The 24,883-nt window shown below is 40.7% G+C and overlaps 1 protein-coding gene across 1 annotated transcript in view; it reads left to right on the top strand.

Annotated features, from left to right (window-relative positions):
* Positions 1-23,662, top strand: part of prex2 (phosphatidylinositol-3,4,5-trisphosphate-dependent Rac exchange factor 2) — a 115,231-nt gene extending 91,569 nt beyond the window's left edge. The window contains exons 36-40 of the mRNA XM_058376712.1: positions 11,193-11,259; positions 12,426-12,616; positions 17,914-18,016; positions 21,611-21,678; positions 22,820-23,662. Coding sequence (XP_058232695.1) covers positions 11,193-11,259; positions 12,426-12,616; positions 17,914-18,016; positions 21,611-21,678; positions 22,820-22,865 — 475 coding nt within the window. The 3' untranslated portion in view covers positions 22,866-23,662. The remainder of the gene's footprint in view (positions 1-11,192; positions 11,260-12,425; positions 12,617-17,913; positions 18,017-21,610; positions 21,679-22,819) is intronic.
* Positions 23,663-24,883: the final 1,221 nt, after the last annotated feature.

The raw sequence follows: 24,883 nt of genomic DNA, 5'->3' as shown, positions 1-24,883 counted from the left end.
GTTAAGTTCCGCTTTAGATCTGTGGAAGTCTAGTTAAGATCCAGTTAAGATCTGTGGAAGTCTAGTTAACATCCAGTTTAGATCTGTGGAAGTCTAGTTAAGATCCAGTTTAGATCTGTGGAAGTCTAGTTAAGATCCTGTTAAGATTTGTGGAAGTCTAGTTAAGATCCAGTTAAGATCTGTGGAAGTTTAGTTAAGATCCAGTTAAGATCTGTGGAAGTCTAGTTAAGATCCAGTTAAGATCTGTGGAAGTCTAGTTAAGATCCTGTTAAGATTTGTGGAAGTCTAGTTAAGATCCAGTTAAGATCTGTGGAAGTTTAGTTAAGATCCAGTTAAGATCTGTGGAAGTCTAGTTAAGATCCAGTTTAGATCTGTGGAAGTCTAGTTAAGATCCGGTTAAGATCTGTGGAAGTCTAGTTAAGATCCGGTTAAGATCTGTGGAAGTCTAGTTAAGATCCAGTTTAGATCTGTGGAAGTCTAGTTAAGATCCAGTTTAGATCTGTGGAAGTCTAGTTAAGATCCAGTTTAGATCTGTGGAAGTCTAGTTAAGATCCAGTTTAGATCTGTGGAAGTCTAACATGGCCTCAAACCATGTATCTTAAGCAGAAGTGGAATATTTATTTTCACGTTGACCTCCAATATACTTCTCAAATTCCATTAGATTTTTCTTCAGCCCCCCCCAAATTTTGCAATTTATCCAGTTTAATTAGCTTGCTACTAAAGGTTTGTACATTACTTTGTTAAAATAGCAAGCTAGTTAGTTAGCTAATTTAGATTGTACCTTGTTTACTTCCATAGTAATTTTTTTGTTGTTGTTGATAATGAGTTTGAAGTAAACATTAAACATTAACGTTTGGTAAATTACCTAGTTACATTTTGCATTTTAGCGAGTTCAATTAGCTAGGCTATATATTAGCAAGCGAGTTTAATTTTGTATATTAGCGTGTTTAATTTTAGTGTTGATAATAAGGGTTTATTAAATTAAACATTAAACATTAGCTAAGCAGTAACTACAGGGTAGCTACAGTAGTTCAATATTTCATCGTATCTTATTAAAAATTCCGATAGTGTACCTTAAGATTCATTCAAAAGGTTAATCATTAATGAATTAGTAATAATTAATCATTAGCTAGCAAGAATGACTGATTCCTTAGCTAACAAGCTAGTCATGCAGGAGCAGCGCTGATGAACTTCTCTTAAACACTTTTGACTTACAGTCCAGTTTTCCTCCATTGCTTTTATTCATTACTTTCTGCCTTTTGTCCACTCCTGATCATCAGCTTCGGATAATAAGCAGGACAGCACAGCGATTCAGCAGACTCCAAACGTCTGATGCTAGCGAGAAGAAACAAAATAACCTGAAGCCATTCAGATGTAAAGGAACTGACAGAGGAAGCTCATGTGGTAACCTCATGTGCAGCAGATGGGAAAAGGAGACCTTGTGTACTCTGAAAGAGACAGGGGATAGGATGAGAGAGAGAAAGAGAGAAAGCAAAGGTAAAATTGAGAATTGTGATAGCCTCAATCTCAGGTGCTCACAGATGTAGGTAGAAGTAGGTATATTTTCTACACATAGCTGGCTACAAGCGTCAGGATGTTTAAGGCTGCACTCTGGTTGGCTGTTGGCCGTGTGTGTTCTTCCATATGGCAGATCCTTAGAGCCTTTTCTCAGTGCACGCTTTGCTAAAAAAAAAAAGCCCAGCACTGTAAGAAGCCTGTTTTTCCGGAAACATCCTCATTTATTGTATTTCCACTACACTGTTCTTACTTCCAGAGTGACATACAAGAGTGCTTTGACGTCGCTATCGATGAATAGATTAGCACTGGTTCAATCGGTCACAGACTTAGGACACCATCAGCCTGTTGGGAGAAACTTTTTTAGTAAGAGCTAGTTTAAGTGTTTAAGGAAGAAGTAGGTCTTCATCCGTGGTTTGAAGACGGACAGCTATTCGGACAGAGTCTTTACATCTTACCCTGAGAGATACTGGGACCAGTCGAACAGTGCTTGTAGATCTGATGGAGCGTGGTGCAGTGCGAGGAGTAATAAGAGCTTTGAGGTAAGAGGGATCTGGTCCATTCTTGGCTTTTTGTAGGCAAGCATCAGTGTTTTGAATCTGATGCAGCTACCAGAAGCCAGCGGAGGGAGCGCAGGAGTTCTAACTGTCAGCTCTCTTCCTGCTGTAATCCTGATGGAGCTACACTTTTGACCTGACATGTTTCGCCCCTGACAGACAGACAGCATCCCTCTGCACCATGACACACACCAGCGCTGTCAGTGGGCACAATGTGTGCTTGTAAGACAGACACGTTAAACACGAGGGAGATGTACAGGACACGCGAAGAGCTGTAATGGAGATCAAACAGGGTTTTTTGTTTTTTTTTAAATCTCAAAATATGCTGTCATTTGATTTAATTTAATATCTGTATCATCTTAAATAAAAGATAACGGCAAAGGATATTTGATTTTGTGGCAATTTGAATTGAATTTGCAGAGGAAGCACGAAAGAGGGTTTGAGTTTAATTAACCGTATTATCTCCTACAATCTGCTTGCTTATTCGTGTTGGATAATTAATAAAGATTTATGAGGCGTCAATATTTGCGCTTAAGGATTTCTGAACTCTTATAGTGATACAAGAGACATTGAAGAAGGCGTGGCTTCTATTTTAGTTCCAGTGAAGAAGGTGTGGCCTCTATCTTAGTCGCAGTGAAAAAGGCGTGGCCTCCATCATAGTCTCAATGAAGAAGGTGTGGCCTCTATTTTAGTCCCAGTGAAGAAGGCATGGTCTCCATCATAGTCTCAATGAAGAAGGTGTGGCCTCTATTTTAGATCCAGTGAAAAAGGTGTGGCCTCTATCTTAGTCCCAGTGAAGAAGGCATGGCCTCCATCATAGTCTCAATGAAGAAGGTGTGGCCTCTATCTTAGCCCCAGTGAAGAAGGCATGGCCTCCATCATAGTCTCAATGAAGAAGGTGTGGCCTCTATCTTAGCCCCAGTGAAGAAGGCATGGCCTCCATCATAGTCTCAATGAAAAAGGTGTGGCCTCTATCTTAGTCCCAGTGAAGAAGGCATGGCCTCCATCATAGTCTCAATGAAGAAGGTGTGGCCTCTATCTTAGCCCCAGTGAAGAAGGCATGGCCTCCATCATAGTCTCAATGAAGAAGGTGTGGCCTCTATCTTAGTCCCCATGAAGAAGGTATGGCCTCCATCATAGTCTCAATGAAGAAGGTGTGGCCTCTATCTTAGTCCCAATGAAAAAGACGTTGTCTCTATAACACTCTCAATGTAGAGGGCCTAACCTCTATTTTAGTCTCAATGAAGAAGGCATGGCCTTTATCTTAGTCCCAGTGAAGAAGGCGTGGCCTCTATAACCTTATTATCTACTTCAGTGTGCTTGCTTACCCGTGTTAGATAATTAATACAAATTTCTGACCCCTTATGGTGATACGGGAGACAATGAAAAAGGCGTGGCCTATATCTTGACGATGAAGAAGGCGTGGCCTCTTATGGTGATATGGGAGACACCTGATAACTACGTGGGACAATTTTGGCTTATACTTAGAAAATAGAGTCGATAGAAAATAAATGGAAGGGGCTGCATGTCATTATCCCCTTTTAATTAGCAAACCACATCAAGCACAGAAGACATGATCACATGACATTCACAGTGAACAGCGCCCCCTAGTGCCCTGGCAGGGAAATGTCCCAGTCTGTAACAGCCATAGACACATGATAGCTGTTCATTATAAGAATGCATCACACTTACATCACATGCCCAATTTTCTAGCCATGTATTATATTGTATCTTCAGGTGGACGTTCCTCTCACACTCATATCTGATCTAGAGCATTTTCTGCCTGCATGTTGGTGTATTCCTCTAATCGGAGGTCGACTCTATTCAGTGGAGAGTGAAGGCAGATTAATGGTGGTGTCTTGCACGCATTGTGTTTGGTTAATGAGCCGGACAGAGGCGGCTGTGGAGCCGAAATTCCAGGTCAGCGCACCTCCAGGAGTGGCTACAAGACCTCATAAGTGAGCTGAGTGGTATTGTAATTTATACCACAGTGTACATGTTCCATAACTCACAGGGTTCTAACACGTTATCGTTTCTATAGTAACAGTATGTTAATAAACCTGGTCTGTCATTAAGAAATAATGAGCAAGTAACATTGAGTCTTTTTTACTGGCTGCATTTTTAAAAGTGAGGGGGGGGGCACCCTGATGAGTGTAACATAAGGAAGTTCTTTAGATTATCCACAACATAAATGGATAATAAGTCATCAGGACACTTTGGGACATGCTGTAATTGCAAAATAATCACCTTTTTGCCGTCTGTGTGACCAACTGCTTGACGACCAACATTTAGGAATGTGTGCTGATCTGCAGCAGTTTCCAGCCGTGTGATTAATCTGACAGCTGAAACAAAGAATCTGTGGACATTCCATGAGAAATCAGGGCTCTGTTCCAAATTGCTGTCTTTGTACTAAACAGAACACCTAAATAGCAAGGATACTTGCTTATAGACAGACAGAGACAGAGAGAGAGAGAGAGAGAGACAGACAGACAGACAAAGAGAGGACAGGGAGAGAGAGTGAGACAGAGAGAGGACAGAGAGAGAGTGAGATAGAGAGAGAGCCCTTAATATGGCCGAGTCCCTGATCAGTGCTAGGGAGCTAGTGTACAGATTGAGACACAGCCTTAGTGTTTGAGTTAGTGCAATACTGTACATTTGGGGACTTGACACTGCCACCAATTCAAACCCTTGATCTGAAAAAACTCTGCAGTGTTGCGTTAAAAAAGAGGCAGAATCTGGTGCTTATTCTTCCATCATGTGTGGATTATGGAGCCAGTCGCTCAATCGCTTGCCTCAAATCCAGAGAACTCCTGGTGACCTGGACGAGTGATTTGTCCAAACCAGAATCCATCATCCGACCACACTTAGGAAACATAACTATATTTGCGTGTGAGCGTGTCCGAGTGTGAGCGCGGTCCAGCATGAAATCATCTTTGGTTGTGTTTGAAGGGTCATCCAGAGGCGCTTTGAGATCACAGGATGGTTGTGCCAGCGCTACATGCCACGGGCTATTCATGGATTTATTAGTCCACTTAAGAACACACATACACACACACACACACACACACACTGACACACACACACAGAGGACGAGCATGATGCAACGCTTTTCCTCAGAATAATTTCAGATGAAATATAATACGAAGCTGCCTGAAGCTGGGACATTACCCAACATGCAATATCTCAGGACAGATAGCTGCTTTATGAAGACTCCACAAAATGCAGTAAGTGGCTTGAAATGAAGCCAGTTCTCTTTGAATAGATTAGGTTTTTGCTTCAGTCGGCGGTTTCTATTCGTTTCCCACTGACACTCTGTTCATCCTTTGGGGCTGAATATGACGTTTCCCTGTGTAGGATTAATGCTGCGTTCAAAAAACTCTTCCAATTTTCCGAATTTCCAACTCAGAGTTCAGCACCAGCAGTGACATCAGATCAACATGGCTGCTCCGTAGCACCGCTTCACTTTAAACGAGTTAATACTGGACATACTGGATAATCTACATCCAGACAAACACATGTAAATGTACATCACTCAACGCAGTCAGCTGTTAGAAGACGAACATGAAGTAAAGACGAACGCAGCATGAGCTCTCCTTTTGCTTTAAATGTGTCTCTCTTCCATGTGACTGAATTGTTCACAGTAAAAAGTAAAACAGGATTATAGTCCAAGTAAGTTTTAATCTAAAAAAAATGTAAAAAATAAAATAAATAAATTAAATAAATAAATAAATAACAATAATAAATAGAAAAAAATAAGTAAGTTTTAATCTAAAAATGTATAATAATAATAATAATAATAATAATAATAATAAAGAAATAAAAAATAATAAATAGGTAAATAAATAAATAGATAAATAAATAAATAAATAAATAAATAAATAATAAGTAAGTACTACCGGAATTAGTGAATCTGAAAGCCTGCCAGTGAAAGCATGCATGTAATGGTTTTCTATGATAGCTGTACTCATGTTCGAGACCCATGAATCAAAGGAACTTTGTGATGACGTCACACGATGTCAGCTCAAACAGCTGATGTACTCGTTCCTAATTCTGTCCAATCGTGTCACTCCCAAAGAGAACCTCAACATCTTCAGCTCTGCTACCTCCAGCTCTGACTCCTGTCTCTTCCTCAGTGACACTGCCTCTAAACCGTACAGCATGGCCGGTCTCACCACCGTCTTGTACATCTTCCACTTGATTCTCACTGATATTATTCATACAGAACTCCCGACACCTTTCTCCACCCATTCCAACCTGCCTGCACTCACTTCTTTACCTCTTACTGACGATTCGCATGGTTAAATTTGGCAATGTTTTACGCCGGATGTCCTTTCTGATGCAACCCTCTCTATTTATCCGGGCTTGGGACCGGCACAGGAGTCACTGGAGTTACTTATTTTTTGGTTTATATATATATATATATATATATATATATATATATATATATATATATATATATATATATATATATATATATATATATATATATATAATTATTTATTTATTTTTTAAATATAGTTTTTTAAATTTATTATTAAATTTGAAAAATATATTTTTTATAAATTTATTGAAAATAAATTTTTATAAATAAATTTATTTTCATTTTATTTTCAAATTCTTGTTTTATTAATTTGACGTATTTTTACGTCCTGTACACATTTTCCTGTACAGATGACATTTATCCAGTGTGTTATTTTCTTGTTGTTGTTCTTCTTCTTCTTCTTTTTCTTCTTGTCTATCATCATTTTGTCCTTCTTCTTTCAATTTCTTTTTCTTTGTTTCTCCTCTTCTCCTTATTTTGTCTCCTTCTTGTCTTCTTATACTGTTTATTTTCTTCTGTTTATTTATGCTCCAAGTCAAAAAGATATGCAAAGGTGCACAGAATCATAAAAATAACGGATTATGAGCGTCTCTTCCTTCACTCTCTGAGACTTTTATTTCTCCTCACTTCTTTGAAGAACGAGGTTCAGCGAGGCCGAGGCAGCTCTGGCTCCGATCCATCCCTCGTTCTTAGCGAAAGCAGGCCAACATTGGCGAAGGTCCAGACCTTCCATTAAAGGCTTGTATTAAAATTGATTAGGGGAAAGCCTGCGCTTGAGTGCTGCTCCTCGCCCAGCGCTCCACAGGGGCTTCCTAAACTCCACACAGCACAAGCAGGCCATATGTCATCCAGCTGCCTCACACCGCTGCCTCGCTCAGGACTGCCTCATTACACCGACGCTCTTACACTGCCTCATCGCTCACCTGTGTGTGACTGTGCAGTGGACATGCGGTTCCTCTCCGAGTCAGTGCTGGACATGAGGAGGGAGAGGGATGATAGAAAGATGGCGGCTGAGTCACTGAACACAGGAGAGAGAGAGAGAGAGAGAGAGAGAGAACATTGTGCACCACGTCAGTTCATTCTTCTTTTTTTTCTAAACATCATCATCATCTTCATCATCATTGTCATATTCTTCTGATAATAATAATAATTTTTATGATGAACTTTCAACTTTTTTATTTTCCTCTCCTTTTTTGTCATCTTCGTCTCCTTCATGTTCTTCTTCCCAGTGCTTCATCTTCTTCTTCTTCTTTTTCTTCTTCTTAAATCATCTTTTTCCTTTTAATGCCCTTTTATCATCTTCATCATCTTTTTGTTCCTTTTTTTGTTCTTCTTTTGTTTCTTCTTTTTTTCTTCCTGTTCTTCTTTCATTCTTTTCCTAGTTGTTGTTGTTGCTCTTCTCTTCTTTTTCCTCTATCACCCATTTGTCCTTCTTCTAGTCTTAGACTTGATGTTGTTGTTCTTCCTCTTCTTCTTCTTCTTCTATGTCTCCTTCTATTCTTATTGTTTATTTTCTTCTTTTTCTAGTTTTTTCATTCTTGTCTTGTCTTGAAGTACTTCTTCTTCTTTCCTTCTTTCCTTTCTTTTTGTCCCTCTTCTTGTCTCCATCTTGTTTTTCTTTTTAATTCTTCCAATCATTGTTATAATTTTTTTTTTTCTGTGGCTAAAAAAGTAATTTTTTATACAGTATTTTTTTCTCTCTTCACGTCACCATTCTCTCTCTCTCTCTCTCTCTCTCTCTCTCTCTCTCTCTGTACCTAAATTGTTTAGAAGTGAATGTGTGGGTGTGTGAAAATTCCTGTGTGTGTGTGTGTCTATGTAAATAATCCCTGGGAAATTCAGAAATTTTCCCCCATAGCTATTTTCACAGCAGCAGCTGGTACACACACACACACACACACACTGACTGAAGCGGCACAAGTCGTTAGAAGTAAAAGTGTGCAGTTGTTCTCCTGCAGTGTGGAGGTGGAGGTGTGAGTGCTGTACGTTTGGACCATCTGCTGCAGGACCGCAGTGTAAAACACTTGAGTGTTTGGACTAACTGCACTAATAACTGTGTGAAACGCAGGATATGATCTGTCCAGCGCTGACATTTCAACACAAGACTTTGGCTTTAACAGAATTTGACAGGATGAAAACTTTTTTGTCCATTCAGCAAAAACACACTGCTGCCTTTTTACATATATTAAGACTTTTCCCGGTGGAATGGAAATCGTCTTATCTGAAGTTTTTCGATCAGTATAAACAAATGAATAACGTTCTGGCTGTGAGTCTGGTATAAATTGAGTCAGGACTCTGTTGGGTTTCAGTGTGAGACGTGTGATTTTCCTTCTGTTGGATAACCTTACACAGAATTTTTAGTGGTTGAAGATAAACACCTTCAGATTTTTCCTCTGGGGTTGATAATCATCATTTACTTTGAAGATAGAATCATTTGTGTGGAAAAAATAATAGAACTTTTCTATGAATATATCACACCTAGTCGGCTAGATAAAGACAGAAATACTTATAAAACACTACAAGTTCTTAAAGTCTTGAGTGTCTACTTTAATATGAGCTTCATATTAACCACCACTGTGGAGTGAGACATGGCAAAGACGTTCAATACTAAACATGGAGACAACAAAAACAGGAGAAAATTCTAATTTTCGGGGCTCTGGGAAAGAAGATTTAAACATTACAACTTATTTAAGGAAATAAAAATGAATTTCAAGAGGATAAAAGAGAGTCCGGTGCAGGAACCACGAGTTTATAGTCATATCTCTTGTCTTATGGACTTGGGGATTGAAGAATCCTTCTTTCTCACATGTATGTAATCATGATAGTCATGTGACTCCCACATAGTCCCACCTTCCCATTCAAACAGTAAAGAGTTCATCTTTACTTCTTCTTCTACATCATCTTCTTCTTCTTCTTCTTCTTCCTGTTTTTCCTTTCAGGGGTCACCACAGCGAATCATCTCTCTCCACCTATCCCTATCTTCTGTATCCTCAACACTAGCTTCATATCCTCATTTATTCCATCCATATACCTCCTCTTTGGCCTTCCTCTTTGCCTCCTGCCTGGCAGCTCCATGTCCAACATTCTCCTACCAATATACTCACTCTCCCTCCTCTGGACATGTCCAAACCATCTTAATCTGTCCTCCCTAACTCTGTCCCCCAAACGTCCAACATGAACCGTCCCTCTGATGTACTCGTTCCTAATCCTGTCCAACCGTCTCACTCCCAAAGAGAACCTCAACATCTTCAGCTCTGCTACCTCCAGCTCTGACTCCTGTCTCTTCCTCAGTCTCTAAACCGTACAGCATGGTCTCACCACTGTCCTGTACACCTTCCACTTGATTCTCGCCGATATTTTTCTACCACACAGAACTCCCGACACCTTTCTCCACCCATTCCAACCTGCCTGCACTCGCTTCTTTACCTCTTAGTAAAAAGAGTTCGTCTGAACAACAAAAAACAAATCTGAAGAGTCCATACATTTTATCTTCATAATTTCTGCTCTCTATGGAGGGGAATAAAAACCCTTGGATTAAACACACTCACAGGCCAGTGCTAGAGAGGAGGGAAAGAAAAAGGATGGATGAGGGACACTGACAACAAGGTGCTTTTCCCTGATGTGCTTAATTATGTACTTTACACCTTAATATAAAAATACTAAAGTATATACAGACAGCTGAGGGAAGAAAACTGAACCATGGACCTTTTCATATAGCTTAGCTGAAAAAATGCTAATTGAATATAACGTCGTTTGTGTATAATTATTTATCCATACCCTAAACATTAACATGACCATTAAATGATGTTCCCAGCCCAAAGACAATATAAAATAAGCTAACACTTCACATTTTCACAACTGATTTAACCTAGCAACCTAGCAAAACAACCGTCTTCTCCTTTATCTGAAGAGAAATGCTAACATTAGAGGCTAATATTAATATCAGCTCTCCTCAGAAAGCCTTCAAAAGCGTGGGACTAAAGAAATATCGATTTATTTTGCCTGCTTATTAAAGGGTTTCTGTTTTGTTCCAGCATCAAAATAAAACAGAAAACATTTCCAGTCAGGTTTTTTTTAGTCAGAGTGTAGCAAGTTAGCTGGACTTCCTAGGGCAGAGAACACATTAAAATGGCTATTTAGATTATATATTATGTTTCTCTCTCTCACACACACACACAGGTTATAAAATGACATGTAGCTAAATTTGCAGTTGAAGTTTTTAGCCTGTACCGAGGAACTTTCCAGAAAGAGAGTCCGAGCTAAACTAGCCCCGGTGTTGTGATTAGCCAGCTCATGGATATTTGTGGCGATCACAGAAGACCTATTTTCCTCAGTACGTCATCGCAGCAATTAAAATTCTGATTCATGGAAACATTCCTGCTATATTTAGCCAACCAGACCCAGCTTTACCTCTGATTTATAGCCGCGTGTAGGCGTAATTGCTACAGAGTCGAGTTGGCGAGTTTTTGTTGTCATGCGTCATTAAAGCCTTCATAATGTTTGTTCCTGGATCCTGCTGCTTCATCTACCGTAGCTCGTACCCTCTCCTGAGAAAAGAAGTGCCGATTGAATTATTTGGTGGAGTCACAATAAATATTAATGTCGTGATCATAATTAATGCCCCCCTTGCTGACCGGGACGTTGTGGTTGAGTGGATGTGTTTGAGGTTTGAGGTTTTTCACAGCGTGATTTTTTTTTTGTCCTCATGTGGAACTAGTTTTTTTTTTTTTTTTCTTTCACTTCCTCAAATTAGAAACAGACACTATAATGTGTAACATGCTTGTCTTTTCTCTTCACAGGGCTTTTTACCTGGACAAATCCAACCTGAACTCAACCATGGCTCCCAAAGCTGCCTTTATAGACAAGGTCAGTAGGCACACTGACCTGGTGTGTCATGAGAAAGTGTGTATGCGAGAGCTAGGGAATGTAGTGGAATGGAGTGCGGACTGTTCAGACATTTTGCTCACAAGATAAAACACATGGCAGAGAGTCGACAAATAGATTTATAGACATCACTTCCTGTTTTAACCTGTACAACAGGAAATTGCAAATGATACCTTACGAATAAACAAAAAGGAGTGTATTGTACGGTATATAAATAATCTTTCACCAATATCAGAATTCATACTTAATTCTGCGCTAAAGATGAGTTAATGTACAGTCGAACCTTGGCATATGAATGCTCCCCCCTTACAAATTTTCACCTTGATTGAAATTTTGCAAGAAATTTGCATCAGAATACGAAGCATTTACGGCACGAACCGAACGCCGGCTAAGTTGCTCGTATGTTCAAAACTTGTTAGCATCAGGGGAAAACCAAGCGAAGCCAACTGAAGAGAGTTTACAAGTTTCACAAATTTGTTTTCCAGTCAGCGAAAGCTGTTTGGAAAGAGTCAACCCACGATACCAACGTTGCCTTCGGCATGCGTTCCAAAGCTAGGTGATTTTTCGCCCGTTTTTTTGTGGACATTGATGGCCTGGATGGTCTGTTCTATTTTTAGCCCAAGCTTGGTGGCATGACTTCCTGTGAGGAGCCTTGACATGGAATGCTTGGCTTGGGTCAGTTCTTTGTAAGCAGCCATACAGTTTCCATACACTTTGTATTGGGAATATTGGTCATATTTCTGGGAGGCTGGAACGGATTATCTGCATTTGCATTATTTCTTAAGGGAAAATTCGTTTTGCAATACAGATTTTAAGAAACCTTAAGAACTCGCCTCCATAAGGAAGTAAATTCCTATGCCGAGGTTCCATTGTATTTACTGATCAGGAACAAATAAAGGATTAAACTAATTGAATCTTATGAATTCATCTGGATAACAACCACCTTAAGTAGTACAAGTTCATGAAGAAATCATACATGCTCTATAAGAATATGAATTAAACGAATTGTTTATATCTCTTGCCATATGCAGTGCGGCTGCGTAACACAAATGGTCATCAGATGGTGCTGGATTACTTCCATCATTTACACTGATCCTTCTCAATGACCGAAAAAAAGATGCGCTAATAAACCGTGTTTTTCTCTGTAGCTCATGCGTCCCCTGAACGCTCTGGATGAGCTCTACAGACTGATGGAGAGCTTCATCTCGTGTCGCCGCACCGCTGCGTGTCAGTTCACGGCGTGCGGAGCGTCCGGAGTCGGGCTGCTCACCGTGGCGTCTGAGCTGTGCAGCCGTCTCGGAGCCTGTCACATCGTCCTGTGTAACAGTGGAGTCCACCGGTCAGTCACACACATACACACATATGTACACACATACACACATTCTATCAGTGCATTGCAGGGAGATGAAACAATACACACAGTATATTGAGTATTCTGTGTATCATGGGGTGTCAATACTTTTACTTTCTAACTGATATTCACTGTAAATAACAAATAATTCAATGTTTAAATCATTTTTGTCCTGATTATTGTATCAGCAAAAGCCTCTGAAATTCTATATACACATATTATTGGCTTAAACTGCAGCATCTTGTATCTGATTGGTCGGACACTGCTGATTAATTTTTCTATAAAATCACGAATCGCTGCTTTAAGTTTCTGCTTCTACGGACGTTTGCATGACAGACGCTTCGCATAAACATATCGCTGATATGGTGAACATTTCTGAGAAGAGATGTTTGTTTAATGTTTATAGAAGGAGTCTCCAGCGTCAGAACTTAACTTATTTTCTATTATTTATTTTTTAAAAATTGCTAATGATACAGAAAAAGATTTTCCCGTGATTAGACATCTATCTAAAAAAGTGCTGACATTGGAGACTCCTTCCATAAATACTTCCTTTCATAATCTCAGAGATCTTCACCATATCAACTTCTTTTTAAAAATATATCTCTAAATCTGTCCTTTTTGCCCCCTCTTTATTCCCGTAATGGCTTCCTCATGTCCTCGTTATTATTTCACATCTGTATTGTGCCGGTTTCCTTCCACCATTTTTCTCTCCGCATTAATATTGAATCTCTTCGTCTCGTTAATACGGACATTAATCTCCTCGACTTATTAATGTGACGTTGCTATAAATACGTTTTTATAATTACCCATAATAAAGTCGTACACGTATGCAGAGGTGCGGTATTGTGCAGGCGTCTCGGAGAGTCGGCCATTTTGCAGACGGTTCGAGACAGTCCTATTTCTCACCGGACCGATTCGGGAGACGCAGCTGACGGGACATATATCACTCGAGCCCAGAGCGCCATTTCTCACCCTACAAGAAATGAAATAGCTCACAACATGATTCATGCCATTCATTAAACATATTGCCACTTCCGCTCTTTCTTCGGGTTCTTTCTAAAACGCTCACACAAGTGCGTTTGAGGAGTTTGGTGTAATAAGGATATGATTTCATAGTTTTTTATTTACGTAGCAGTTGTATGTAAATTTAAAAATTAACTCCTAGAATAGTTTTGACTCCAGAACAATACACAATTGTTAACTTTTGCATGGGATTGTTCATCTCGAGAAATCAAACCAAAAATCATATATGTAGACAATATACACCAATCAGGCATAACATTATGACCACCTGCCTAATATTCTGTTGGTCCACTTGACCCTGAACGTGTGCTGTGGGATCTGGCACTAAGATGTTAGCAGCAGATCCTTTAAGTCCTGTAAGTTGCGCGATGGGGCCTCCATGAATCAGACTTGTTTGTCCAGCACATCCTACAGATGCTGGATTGGATTGAGATCTGGGGAATTTGGAGGCCAAGTCAACATCTCAAACTCGTTGTTGTGGTCATCAAACCATTCCTGAACCGTTTCTGCTTTGTGGCACGCTGCAATATCCTGCTGAAAGAGACCACAGCCATCAGGGAACCTGATGGCTGTGGAACCAGGCACCTTCTTCCCATAGTGCACCCTGGTGCCATGTGTTCCCCACGTAAGAGACACACATGATGTAAAAGGAAACATAATTCATCGGACCAGGCCACCTTCTTCCATTGCTCTGTGATGCTCAAGTGCCCATGTGCCTCTCAGTGCTCATAAAGTTATGCCTGATTGGTGTGCAAAATGAAATTGTCTATAAGAAATAATGTAAATGCAGATAATCCGTTTCAGCCACCCAAAAATATTACCAATATTACCAATAAGAATCGTATGTAAACTGTATGTCTGCTTACATAGAACTTACCCAAGCTAAGCATTCCATGTGAAGGGTCATCACAGGAAGGATATATATATATATATAAAACATGTTTTTCTTTTCCTTATCATTTTTCGCCATTCCCCCAGTCCCAGAGTGTTCACATGCCCTCTGTAAATCAGTTTGTTCACTTTGTTTCTGACAGAATCATCTCAGTACACATAAATCACCATGTTGCTATCGTCACCCAGACCATTACGCACACGTACACGCACACCCGCTTCCCCCAGGCATCATGTCTCAGCTCGGCTCAACCCATACATTATCGCTAATTGCGTCCAAATACCCGGTGCCTCTGGCGTCCTGGCTCGATATTAATTCAGCTTTAATTATTTGCAGCAGATATGAGCTCATGCTCGTTTCACACAGGAAGCAACGGCAGCAGTAGGCTAGGTGTATCACTAATCAGCATAAAGATATACTACGCCACTCTCTGTGTCAGGAAGATAAGACACTGTTCGGTAAGATAGAAATGGGCCACTGATTGATTCCCGAGAAGCCGTGTGACTTTTATTACACGTGGCACAAAAACGTGACGGGTTTATGAATATGACAGAACGTGAGAAGTCTAGGGCTTTCATTGTACATATAAATAATACTTTTTTAATACTTTACCCTACAAACCTGTTGCACTTTTTTCTTCTGTTACTATGGCAACAATTGCCATGTGGTGATGTTTGATGGTTTCTGTTCTGTGTCCCTGTTGTTAGTTTATCTGACTGTGTTCACCTGTTTTGTGTCTTTAATTTATTGTATTACTGCATTATTGCGAAGTCTTACAATGCTCTTAGTATCGTTAAGTTCAAGCTTATTATTATTATTATTATTATTATTATTATTATTATTATTATTATTTACAGTAAACATGACTCAACCTATGTTTAACCCCCTCCTATATACTCTCATGTGGTTTGAAATCAGATCTCAATCTCAGAAATGCTCAAAACCCGATTTTACACACTTAGGTCCTGTCTCTTATTATACATTACAACATCATTCGAACAACGTTTGCCAGAAAAGTCCCATTACACATAAAACATGGAGTCTGCATTATGATGATTCTTAATGAATCAAGCAGAGTACTGACCAAGAATTCTTCCAACTTCTTTAAACTTTTACTTCCAGGCTTAGCTTTACCCTTCTGCACAGTTGTACATATGCTGAGAAAGGGATTATGGGTAAGCATAGCACGTCGAGGATCTCAGAGGTGTCTATATATATATATATATATATTTATATATATATATATATATATATATATATATATATATATATATATATATATATATATATATATTTATATCAACAACACATCGTACTAATCTCATTAATCAGGACATGTGGATTAGTTCCCTGATTTATTATCCTGTAGTGTTGCTTTCGGGACCAGAGCTGTGTAGGTTTGTGGAAGGATTTTTTAACACCACCAACTCTATATAAATTCCTCCACATAGAAAGCTCCACCATATCAACAGTTACCCAGGTTTTAATGCGATCATTGGACTTATTGCAGAATGCTACTAGATCTTGTTCAGAGCATTGCTGCGTAGTTCTTGTGGGATTGAGACTTTCTATAAAGACATATCTATATAAAAGCTTGTTCCATGACTGTGAAAGCCAAAACGCATCAACCCTTAGCTAACAAACTACCGAGCTACAGTACGACTGTAGAGCAAGAACCGCCTCCAGAGGCAAGACCTATAAAATTCTAGAGATTGTTTAATTGGAAGCATGACTGGTTCTGAATGATTAAAAATGAGAGTGAGAATCTCCAAAACAATTGTTTTATTTCATATATATGTATATATATATATATATATATATATATATATATATATATATATAATATACACTATATTGCCAAAAGTATTCGCTCACCCAGCCAAATAATCAGAATCAGGTGTTCCAATCACTTCCATGGCCACAGGTGTATAAAATCAAGCACCTAGGCATGCAGACTGTTTTTATAAACATTTGTGAAAGAATGGGTCACTCTCAGGAGCTCAGTGAATTCCAGCGTGGAACTGTGATAGGATGCCACCTGTGCAACAAATCCAGTCGTGAAATTTCCTCGCTCCTAAATATTCCACAGTCAACTGTCAGCTGTATTATAAGAACGTGGAAGTGTTTGGGAACGACAGCAACTCAGCCACGAAGTGGTAGGCCACGTAAACTGACGGAGCGGGGTCAGCGGATGCTGAGGCGCATAGTTCAAAGAGGTCGCCAACTTTCTGCAGAGTCAATCACTACAGACCTCCAAACTTCATGTGGCCTTCAGATTAGCTCAAGAACAGTGCGCAGAGAGCTTCATGGAATGGGTTTCCATGGCCGAGCAGCTGCATCCAAGCCATACATCACCAAGTGCAATGCAAAGCGTCAGATGTAGTGGTGTAAAGCACGCCGCCACTGGACTCTAGAGCAGTGGAGACGCGTTCTCTGGAGTGACGAATCACGCTTCTCCATCTGGCAATCTGATGGACGAGTCTGGGTTTGGCGGTTGCCAGGAGAACGGTACTTGTCTGACTGCATTGTGCCAAGTGTAAAGTTTGGTGGAGGGGGGATTATGGTGTGGGGTTGTTTTTCAGGAGCTGGGCTTGGCCCCTTAGTTCCAGTGAAAGGAACTCTGAATGCTTCAGCATACCAAGACATTTTGGACAATTCCATGCTCCCAACTTTGTGGGAACAGTTTGGAGCTGGCCCCTTCCTCTTCCAACATGACTGTACACCAGTGCACAAAGCAAGGTCCATAAAGACATGGATGACAGAGTCTGGTGTGGATGAACTTGACTGGCCTGCACAGAGTCCTGACCTCAACCCGATAGAACACCTTTGGGATGAATTAGAGCGGAGACTGAGAGCCAGGCCTTCTCGTCCAACATCAGTGTGTGACCTCACAAATGCGCTTCTGGAAGAATGGTCAAAAATTCCCATAAACACACTCCTAAACCTTGTGGACAGCCTTCCCAGAAGAGTTGAAGCTGTTATAGCTGCAAAGGGTGGACCGACGTCATATTGAACCCTATGGATTAGGAATGGGATGTCACTTAAGTTCATATGCGAGTCAAGGCACGTGAGCGAATACTTTTGGCAATATAGTGTGTATATATATATATATATATATATATATATATATATATATATATATATATATATATATATATATATATATATATATATATATATATATATATATATATAATATTGTTTTTGTGTTCTTAAAGCTACAGGGATACAGCGATTTTACTTTTAACGACACGTGATTTGTCTAAATTCTGTATGGCCATAGTGAACAACCCAGTTTCCTGTATATTTTACCTCATGTTGAAGTAACCTGTGTGTGTGTGTGTGTGTGTGTGTGTGTGTGTTTATATAGCTGTACTCTGAGTGTGACTCTGGAGCAGGCCATCATTCTAGCGCGCAGTCACGGCCTGCCACCGCGCTGCATCATGCAGGCCACCGACGTCATGAGGAAGCAGGTACGTATCTCAGATCTGTAACTGAATAAAACATTCACACTCTTCCTTCCTCCAGCTTGCGTGACTGCAGTGCAGAAAAGAGGAAGCCTGTAATCAATCTATCTGCTAGATAAAGGCGTGTGCTGCTATTTTTAATTTGCTGACCCAATTAGTTTGGTGCGCGTTGCCTTTGTGAAAATGAAACCTGCTCTTGTTTATGTAATTGGGGATTTACTTTATCAAAGCCTAATCATTAGGGCGGAACAGGCTTAGTACTGGGATTGAATTCTCTCATATGTGTCCTTTTCTTCACGCCTGTTAGTGTAAGCTCCCAGTGTGTGTGTGTGTGTGTGTGTGTGTGTGTGTGTGTGTGTGTGTGTTTCTCTCCCTCTGTTTTTGTCAACTCCTCTGTGTTTTCTCGTGTGAACGTCTGGTTCCAGGCTGTGACGTAGATGATGGATCATCTGGAATAAAATAGAGTTTTTATTAAACAGAGTAAAGGTCTAAGAAAGAGACGATGTGTTTCTTCACATCAACAGAAACACACACACGTTTGTGTAAGGAGTGTGAGGAGAACTGAGGTGAAGCCATGAGGTCAAGCAGACATACACAGCGGCACAGAGCCAAGACGGCAAGGACACAGTGAGACGTCTGTCCTTCAGACACGGCGTCGTATTCAAATAGAGGACTTGAGGTGTGCTGCGGTTAAGTAAAGAAAAACAGCAGACAGATAGAATGAGTGACAGGTGATTCTTTAGGGTAAAGCGCACACTAAAGCACACAGATATAAACAGAAAACTGAAAGAATATGCATTCAGTAGAGAGATAGATTTGGGAAATGGACAGATCAGATGGCTGGATTTAGGAGACATGAGGAGGAGACAGATAGGTATGCAGGCAGAAAGATTTACAGATGGGCCAACAAACAGAATGGAGAGACAGACAGACAGACAAACAGACAGATGAGTGGACAGAGAAATTGAAGGATGGGCATTCAGGGAGACTGACAAACATTGGATTGGGTGGGCAAACAGACAGACAAACAGAGGGATGGATGAGCCAAAATACAGACAGAGAGACAGAAGTTTTGGTGGGCAAACAGACAGACAGACAGACAGACAAAAGATTGGTTGGACAAACAGACAGACAGAGGTATTAGTGAGCCAAAATACAGACAGACAGACAGACGATTGGGTGGGCAAACAGACAGACATACAGATAGAGGGATGGGTGAGCCAAAATACAGACAGACAGATAGACAGACAGGGGGATGGGTGAGCCAAAATACAGATAGACAGACAGACAGACAGACAGAGGGATCGGTGAGCCAAAATACAGACAGACAGACAGACAGGGGGATGGGTGAGCCAAAATACAGTGAAACAGACAGAAAGACGATTAGGTGGGGAAACAGACAGACATACAGATAGAGGGATGGGTGAGCCAAAAGACAGACAGACAGACAGACAGAGGATTGGGTGGGCAAACAGACAGGTAGATGAATGGGCAAGTGGACAGACAAACAGATGGATGGAAAGGCAGAACAATAGACAGATGGTCAGACAGAATGATGGACAGACAAATAGATTGATGAGCAGACATACAGAAAGTCGGTCCAAAAGCCAGGAAAGAAGATGAGCCAATGGACTGACGAACAGGCAGTCAGACAAACAGAAGGAATGACGTGCAGACACAGATGGACAGACAAAGAGAAAGATAAATGAACATGTACTCAGACCCAAAATAACAAAGGCAGTCATGTCGCGTTTCAGATCTGTGTTACATTTCGCTAGCTGATGAATGATAGACGGGAAGACGGCAGGCTCACGGATGCTTCTGTAGGCCGCTCGTGTATCGTGGACGGATATTTAATAAAGCATTCAGCGGACCAGGCGGCCCTGAGAGACAAAGACGTGCTCAGTTTCCTCCTCAGACTTTAATTAAGACATTAATATAAATATAAAGGGCTGTCACTACAGATCAAATATTCAGATGTTTATTAACTCCATTGTTTCATGGCTCACGCTGGGGTTGTGAGAGAAGTCCATCTATTACAGCTTCTCCAAAACATGGATCCACGGTCTTTTTTTATAAGAACACTGGCCGGTTGTTCCGTTCACATCACACTCAGAGTTTTGTATCTGCTCTACAGAACAGCTGTTGTATGTTATGTTTATGTAATTATGCCTACGGTGGTATTTCTACTCTTGTCTTCGCTGTTGAGTTTTCACCTCCACTCCTAACCATCTTACTACACACTAACTATTTATAGAAACTGCTAATGTCTGTAAAAGCGCAGAGATTTATGTTTTCGGTTCCATCTGCGTCAGAATGCAGGTGGGCCGCTCGCCTATCTGACATGATGGAGCTCCACCTGCAGTGAAAATGATGCCTATTAAAACACCACAGAGTGATTCATATAGCCACGAGCGCGGCAGATGCTATCACTTACAGCCATAACTAAGTCCAACAGACAAATCTGACGAGGTCGGCGCTCGTGATAAATGGGGCTCGTAAGTCATGAGTTCGGGGTCCTCAGCAGCACCGGATCCGTCGTCTTCCTTTTCAAACGGGTGTTTAGCTATGAGATTAATCCACTATGAACAACTTTCCCACACTACCGAGACTTAATCTGGTTCACCATTATGTGAGGAATAAAACACTTAAGTGTGCGTTATTGTAGGTAATCTATCAGCAGTGTAAAGGATTCATTCTCATTACATTTCCCACCCCAACATTGATTATGTTCCAATTACAGCAAGGTCCAGAGTATCAGCTTCCTCTTCTGCTACCTCAGTGGTGTATTTTATCTTGTCGTACATCCATGAGACAGTTAGTTCATGCTCTAAAGACACAGCCCTGCCTCACACTGTCTGGACGCTCCCATTTACACAAAGTCCCTACTATAGACATGAGAGAAAACGGACGCTAGAAAACGAGTTATAGAAAATGAATCATTAATCTTCAGAGCATTTCTGTAGGTTCTAACAGGGGACACAGTGGCTTAGTGATTAGCATGTTTGCCTCACACCTCTAGGGTGATTCCTTGCCTGTTCTCCCAGGGGTTTCCTCTGGGTTCTCTGGTTTCCTCCCCCTCGTCCAAAGACATGTGTTCTAGGATGATTAGTGTGTCTAAATTGTCTGTAGTGTGTGATTATTGTGATTGTCTGCAGTGGGTTGGCACCTCGTCTAGGGTGACCCTGAGTCCCCTGGTATAGCCTCCGGGCTCCCTGCATCCCCGTGTAGGATGAACACTAGAGAAAATGTCTGGATGTCTATTCTAACTGTCTCTCCATGCTGTGTAAGTGCCTAGGTCTGACATGTGTAATGATTTAGACCTACAGGTTCCACAGCATTAACCTGGAGGCTATAAGCTTCCATTATTTGCTACCTACATTACCCTGGTAGCTCCAGTGCAATACCCTGTTTTGTCTGATTGATTACTTTTTAAAGTAAGAGAAAGGAAAAACAAATATCTACAGTACTACATTCCACCTCCTGCTTTGGGAGTGTTTACCTCTCCCAGCCTCTCAGCCTGTCGATTCTGTCAATCTTTATTTAAAACCCGCTTTCAGGCATCTATGTGATTCCTAATCATGGCTTTCTGTTTATCAGGGGGCCAGAGTACAGAACTCAGCCAAGAACCTGGGAGTCAGAGACCGCACCCCATCTTCAGTGCCAAGGTAACCAGAACCAGGCTACACACACACACACACACACACACACACACTCAACTCTAGATTGTGGTTTTTTTCCTCAGACCTCAGAGAATTATAAATGAGGTGTAATAGAGACTTTAAAACATTGGAGCAAATGTACTTTAATTTTGAAAAAAGTGTTTTTTGGATTTGTTCTCCTTTCCACACTCTGTAGATCATGTTCACATGAGCCCCATATGACAGTAATTTGCTTTAGTATTGATGTATGGGCAGCTGGAAGTTGTTACTATAATAAACGGCTTCACGTGTACACGTATCGAAACGTGTCCAGGAGAGTAAACGGTTTATAACATTGTCTTCACAGCAGGGTGGAATAGAAACGTTTTACTGAATGGTTTGTCTTTTATATAAACACAAGTCGAGGTTCAGCGGAGGGCCTGGAACTTGTGTATTGAGTATTTTGTGGTATTTAAAATGGCATTTTTGAAGCTTTAGAGCGCTTGAAGGTGTGCTGTTTTAGGAAAATAATCCACAACAAAGCACACCACCCTGATGTCTATCATCATATATTATGTACTGCAGCACAGGACACCAACCCAACCCCACCGCCACACTAGCTAGGGTCTCCGAAGAGCCTCATTTCATCAGGAACTGCTGCTTTGAGAGTCTGGTCCATGTTGACACAATTGCATCAGATTGCAATTGCTGCATAATTATCTTCTACATATTCCTGCTGCGATCTTTCTATTCTACAGCGTCCCATCTACCATGTCCTGTAAAGGACTCAGATTTGGTGGCTCCACTGAAATGACTGACTGAATGATGTTTATGGAACCAGTTTGCGATGATTATCATGCTGGAAGCAACCATTCTAAAACGAGAATGATTGATGTGACCAGTAACACTACTACTACTACTACTGCTGCTAGATCAAGCTTAGCTCTGTAGCATTTTAAACAATCCTTAAGTGATATTAATATGGGCCTTACACCATTACATCATCATCACCTCCAGCTTTTCACACAAGCTAGGATTCTGGAACCATCTTGTTGCAGCAGAACCTCTCTCCTGATTCAGATTCCTGTTCCTTATCCGATCTTAAATATGTGTAGGATTTGATGTAGAATTGCAGATTCTGTAATCTCTCCTCTTGTTTTTCTTTCAGACTATACAAGTTGTGCCAGCCTCCACCCCCTGACGGTGACCCCTGAATCCTGAACCTACACAGCCATGTTAGATCCCAAGCAGCCGTAATCCAGCCTCTCCCACAAACACACACACACACACACACACACACAACACACGTCCTGAGGGTTGCGTCTGGAAGTCCACCCACTCTTGCTCTCCGAGGAATTCAGTACATTCGTGCCTCTCTTCACCGCACTGGGGTTATCGGAGCTTTTTAAAACCCACGTTGTTGTGGTTACAGGCTCCGTCTCATTCCAGACAGGAGATCAAAACACGCAGGATGCTTTTTTGTCTTCAGGCTGCTGTCTGAATCAGTGACATGTCAATCAAACCAGACACCTCATACCATGTATTATAGAAATGATATCTGAAATGAGACAAAGTCTCTGTGGCCCTACACAGAAAGCTTTGACTTTCGGTGTGCTTTGAAACGAACTCGAGGAAGACGGATAAAGAAAAGGCTGAGAGCCTGTAATAGTCTGTACTGAAGTGTATCCTCTGTTTTCTAGAAGCATTGTACATTGCTCAAGTTTAAATGTTGAAATCACTCGATGTGTTTACGCTGAAAGATCTGCTCGCAGTCATTTCAAATATGAAGTATGAATATCAGTGTTACTATTATGTAGTGTATACAAATCCTCAAATATTTTGTACTCAGGAGTAATTCTATATGTTATGATAATATCTCAGTGCCGGTTAGTATCATGCAGGAATTTTTTTTTTTTTTAACTATGCAAATGAACAAAAGAGAGAAGATTCCACCAGCTGTCTCTGTGCCTGCAAAATCCTTTGTGGTAAATAAAAACAAGACTCAATAGTCGAGATGTTTAATTACTGAGTCGTGTGTCCGTATGGTGCCTTGTCAGTACTGAAGAGAAATATTAAAAGAAACCAATCAACAGAACGTGTATAAGATGTACGGTCATCGTGTACACACGTATATACAGATATCACCCCCTGCTGAACCTCACACTAAATAAGCAAAGCTTTTATTTTTCAATAACGAAACCCTCCTAACTTCTAGAGCATGAAACAGTGCATACTTTTAAATAGTAGTAGCGTTTAAGATTTTTGCTAAAGCAGTGATCTGATCAGTTGCAAAGGAGATGCACCGAAGGGGAAAGGACGTGGTGCATCAAAGACATGTTTTCTAGCTGATACTGTTGAAAATTGTAGGAAAAAATCACATGATTTGTTGAGATATTATTCTAGCCCAATGATTATGTATGTATAAAAAAGCACAGGAGATTTCACAGGTTCAGATTTCCAAGGTTCCGAGAACCAAAATCAAAGCCTAATCTTTGCTATTTGTTTGTTCAACTGCTGAGAGGACTAAAGCTAATCACAAAGCTAACAGACATCAGTGAAGGCATTTCAGCCAACTTCTGCTGAAATCATCAGACAGATTAAAAAAAAGGAAATATTTGCTCAGTGAATGTGTTTTAAAGGTACACTATATTGCTAAAAGTTTTGGGACACCCAAACAAATCACTGAAATCAGATGTTGTTTGTCAGGGGTTGGGCTCGGCCCCTTAGTTCCAGTGAAAGGAACTCTTAATGCTTCAGCTTCATAGCAAGACATTTTGGACAATTTCATGCTTTTGGAACAGTTTGGGGATGACCCCTTCCTGTTCCAACATCACGGCATACCAGTGCACAAAGCAAGGTCCATAAAGACATGGATGAGTGAGTTTGGTGTGGAGGAACTTGATTGGCCAGCACAGAGTCCTGACCTCAATCCCATAGAACACCTTTGGGATGAATTAGAGCGGAGACTGTGAGCCAGACCTTCTCGTCCAACATCAGTGCCTGACCTCACAAATGCATTTCTAGCGGTATGGTCAGAAATTCCCATAAACACACTGTGGAAAGCCTTTGTAGAAGATTTAAAGCTATAGTTATAGCTGCAAAGGGTGGGCCAACTCTATATTACATCCATGTGCATGTAAAGGCAGACGTCCTAGTTTTAGAATGGCTCAGTATCCGCTCTAATTCATCCCAAAGGTGTCAGGTCAGGACTCTGTGCAGTTCCTCCACACCA

This window comes from Hemibagrus wyckioides, linkage group LG23, assembly GCF_019097595.1.
Source record: "Hemibagrus wyckioides isolate EC202008001 linkage group LG23, SWU_Hwy_1.0, whole genome shotgun sequence".
Lineage (NCBI taxonomy): Eukaryota > Metazoa > Chordata > Actinopteri > Siluriformes > Bagridae > Hemibagrus > Hemibagrus wyckioides.
The sequence above is the reverse complement of the archived record's forward strand: the minus strand, read 5'-3'. Positions and strand labels throughout refer to the sequence as shown.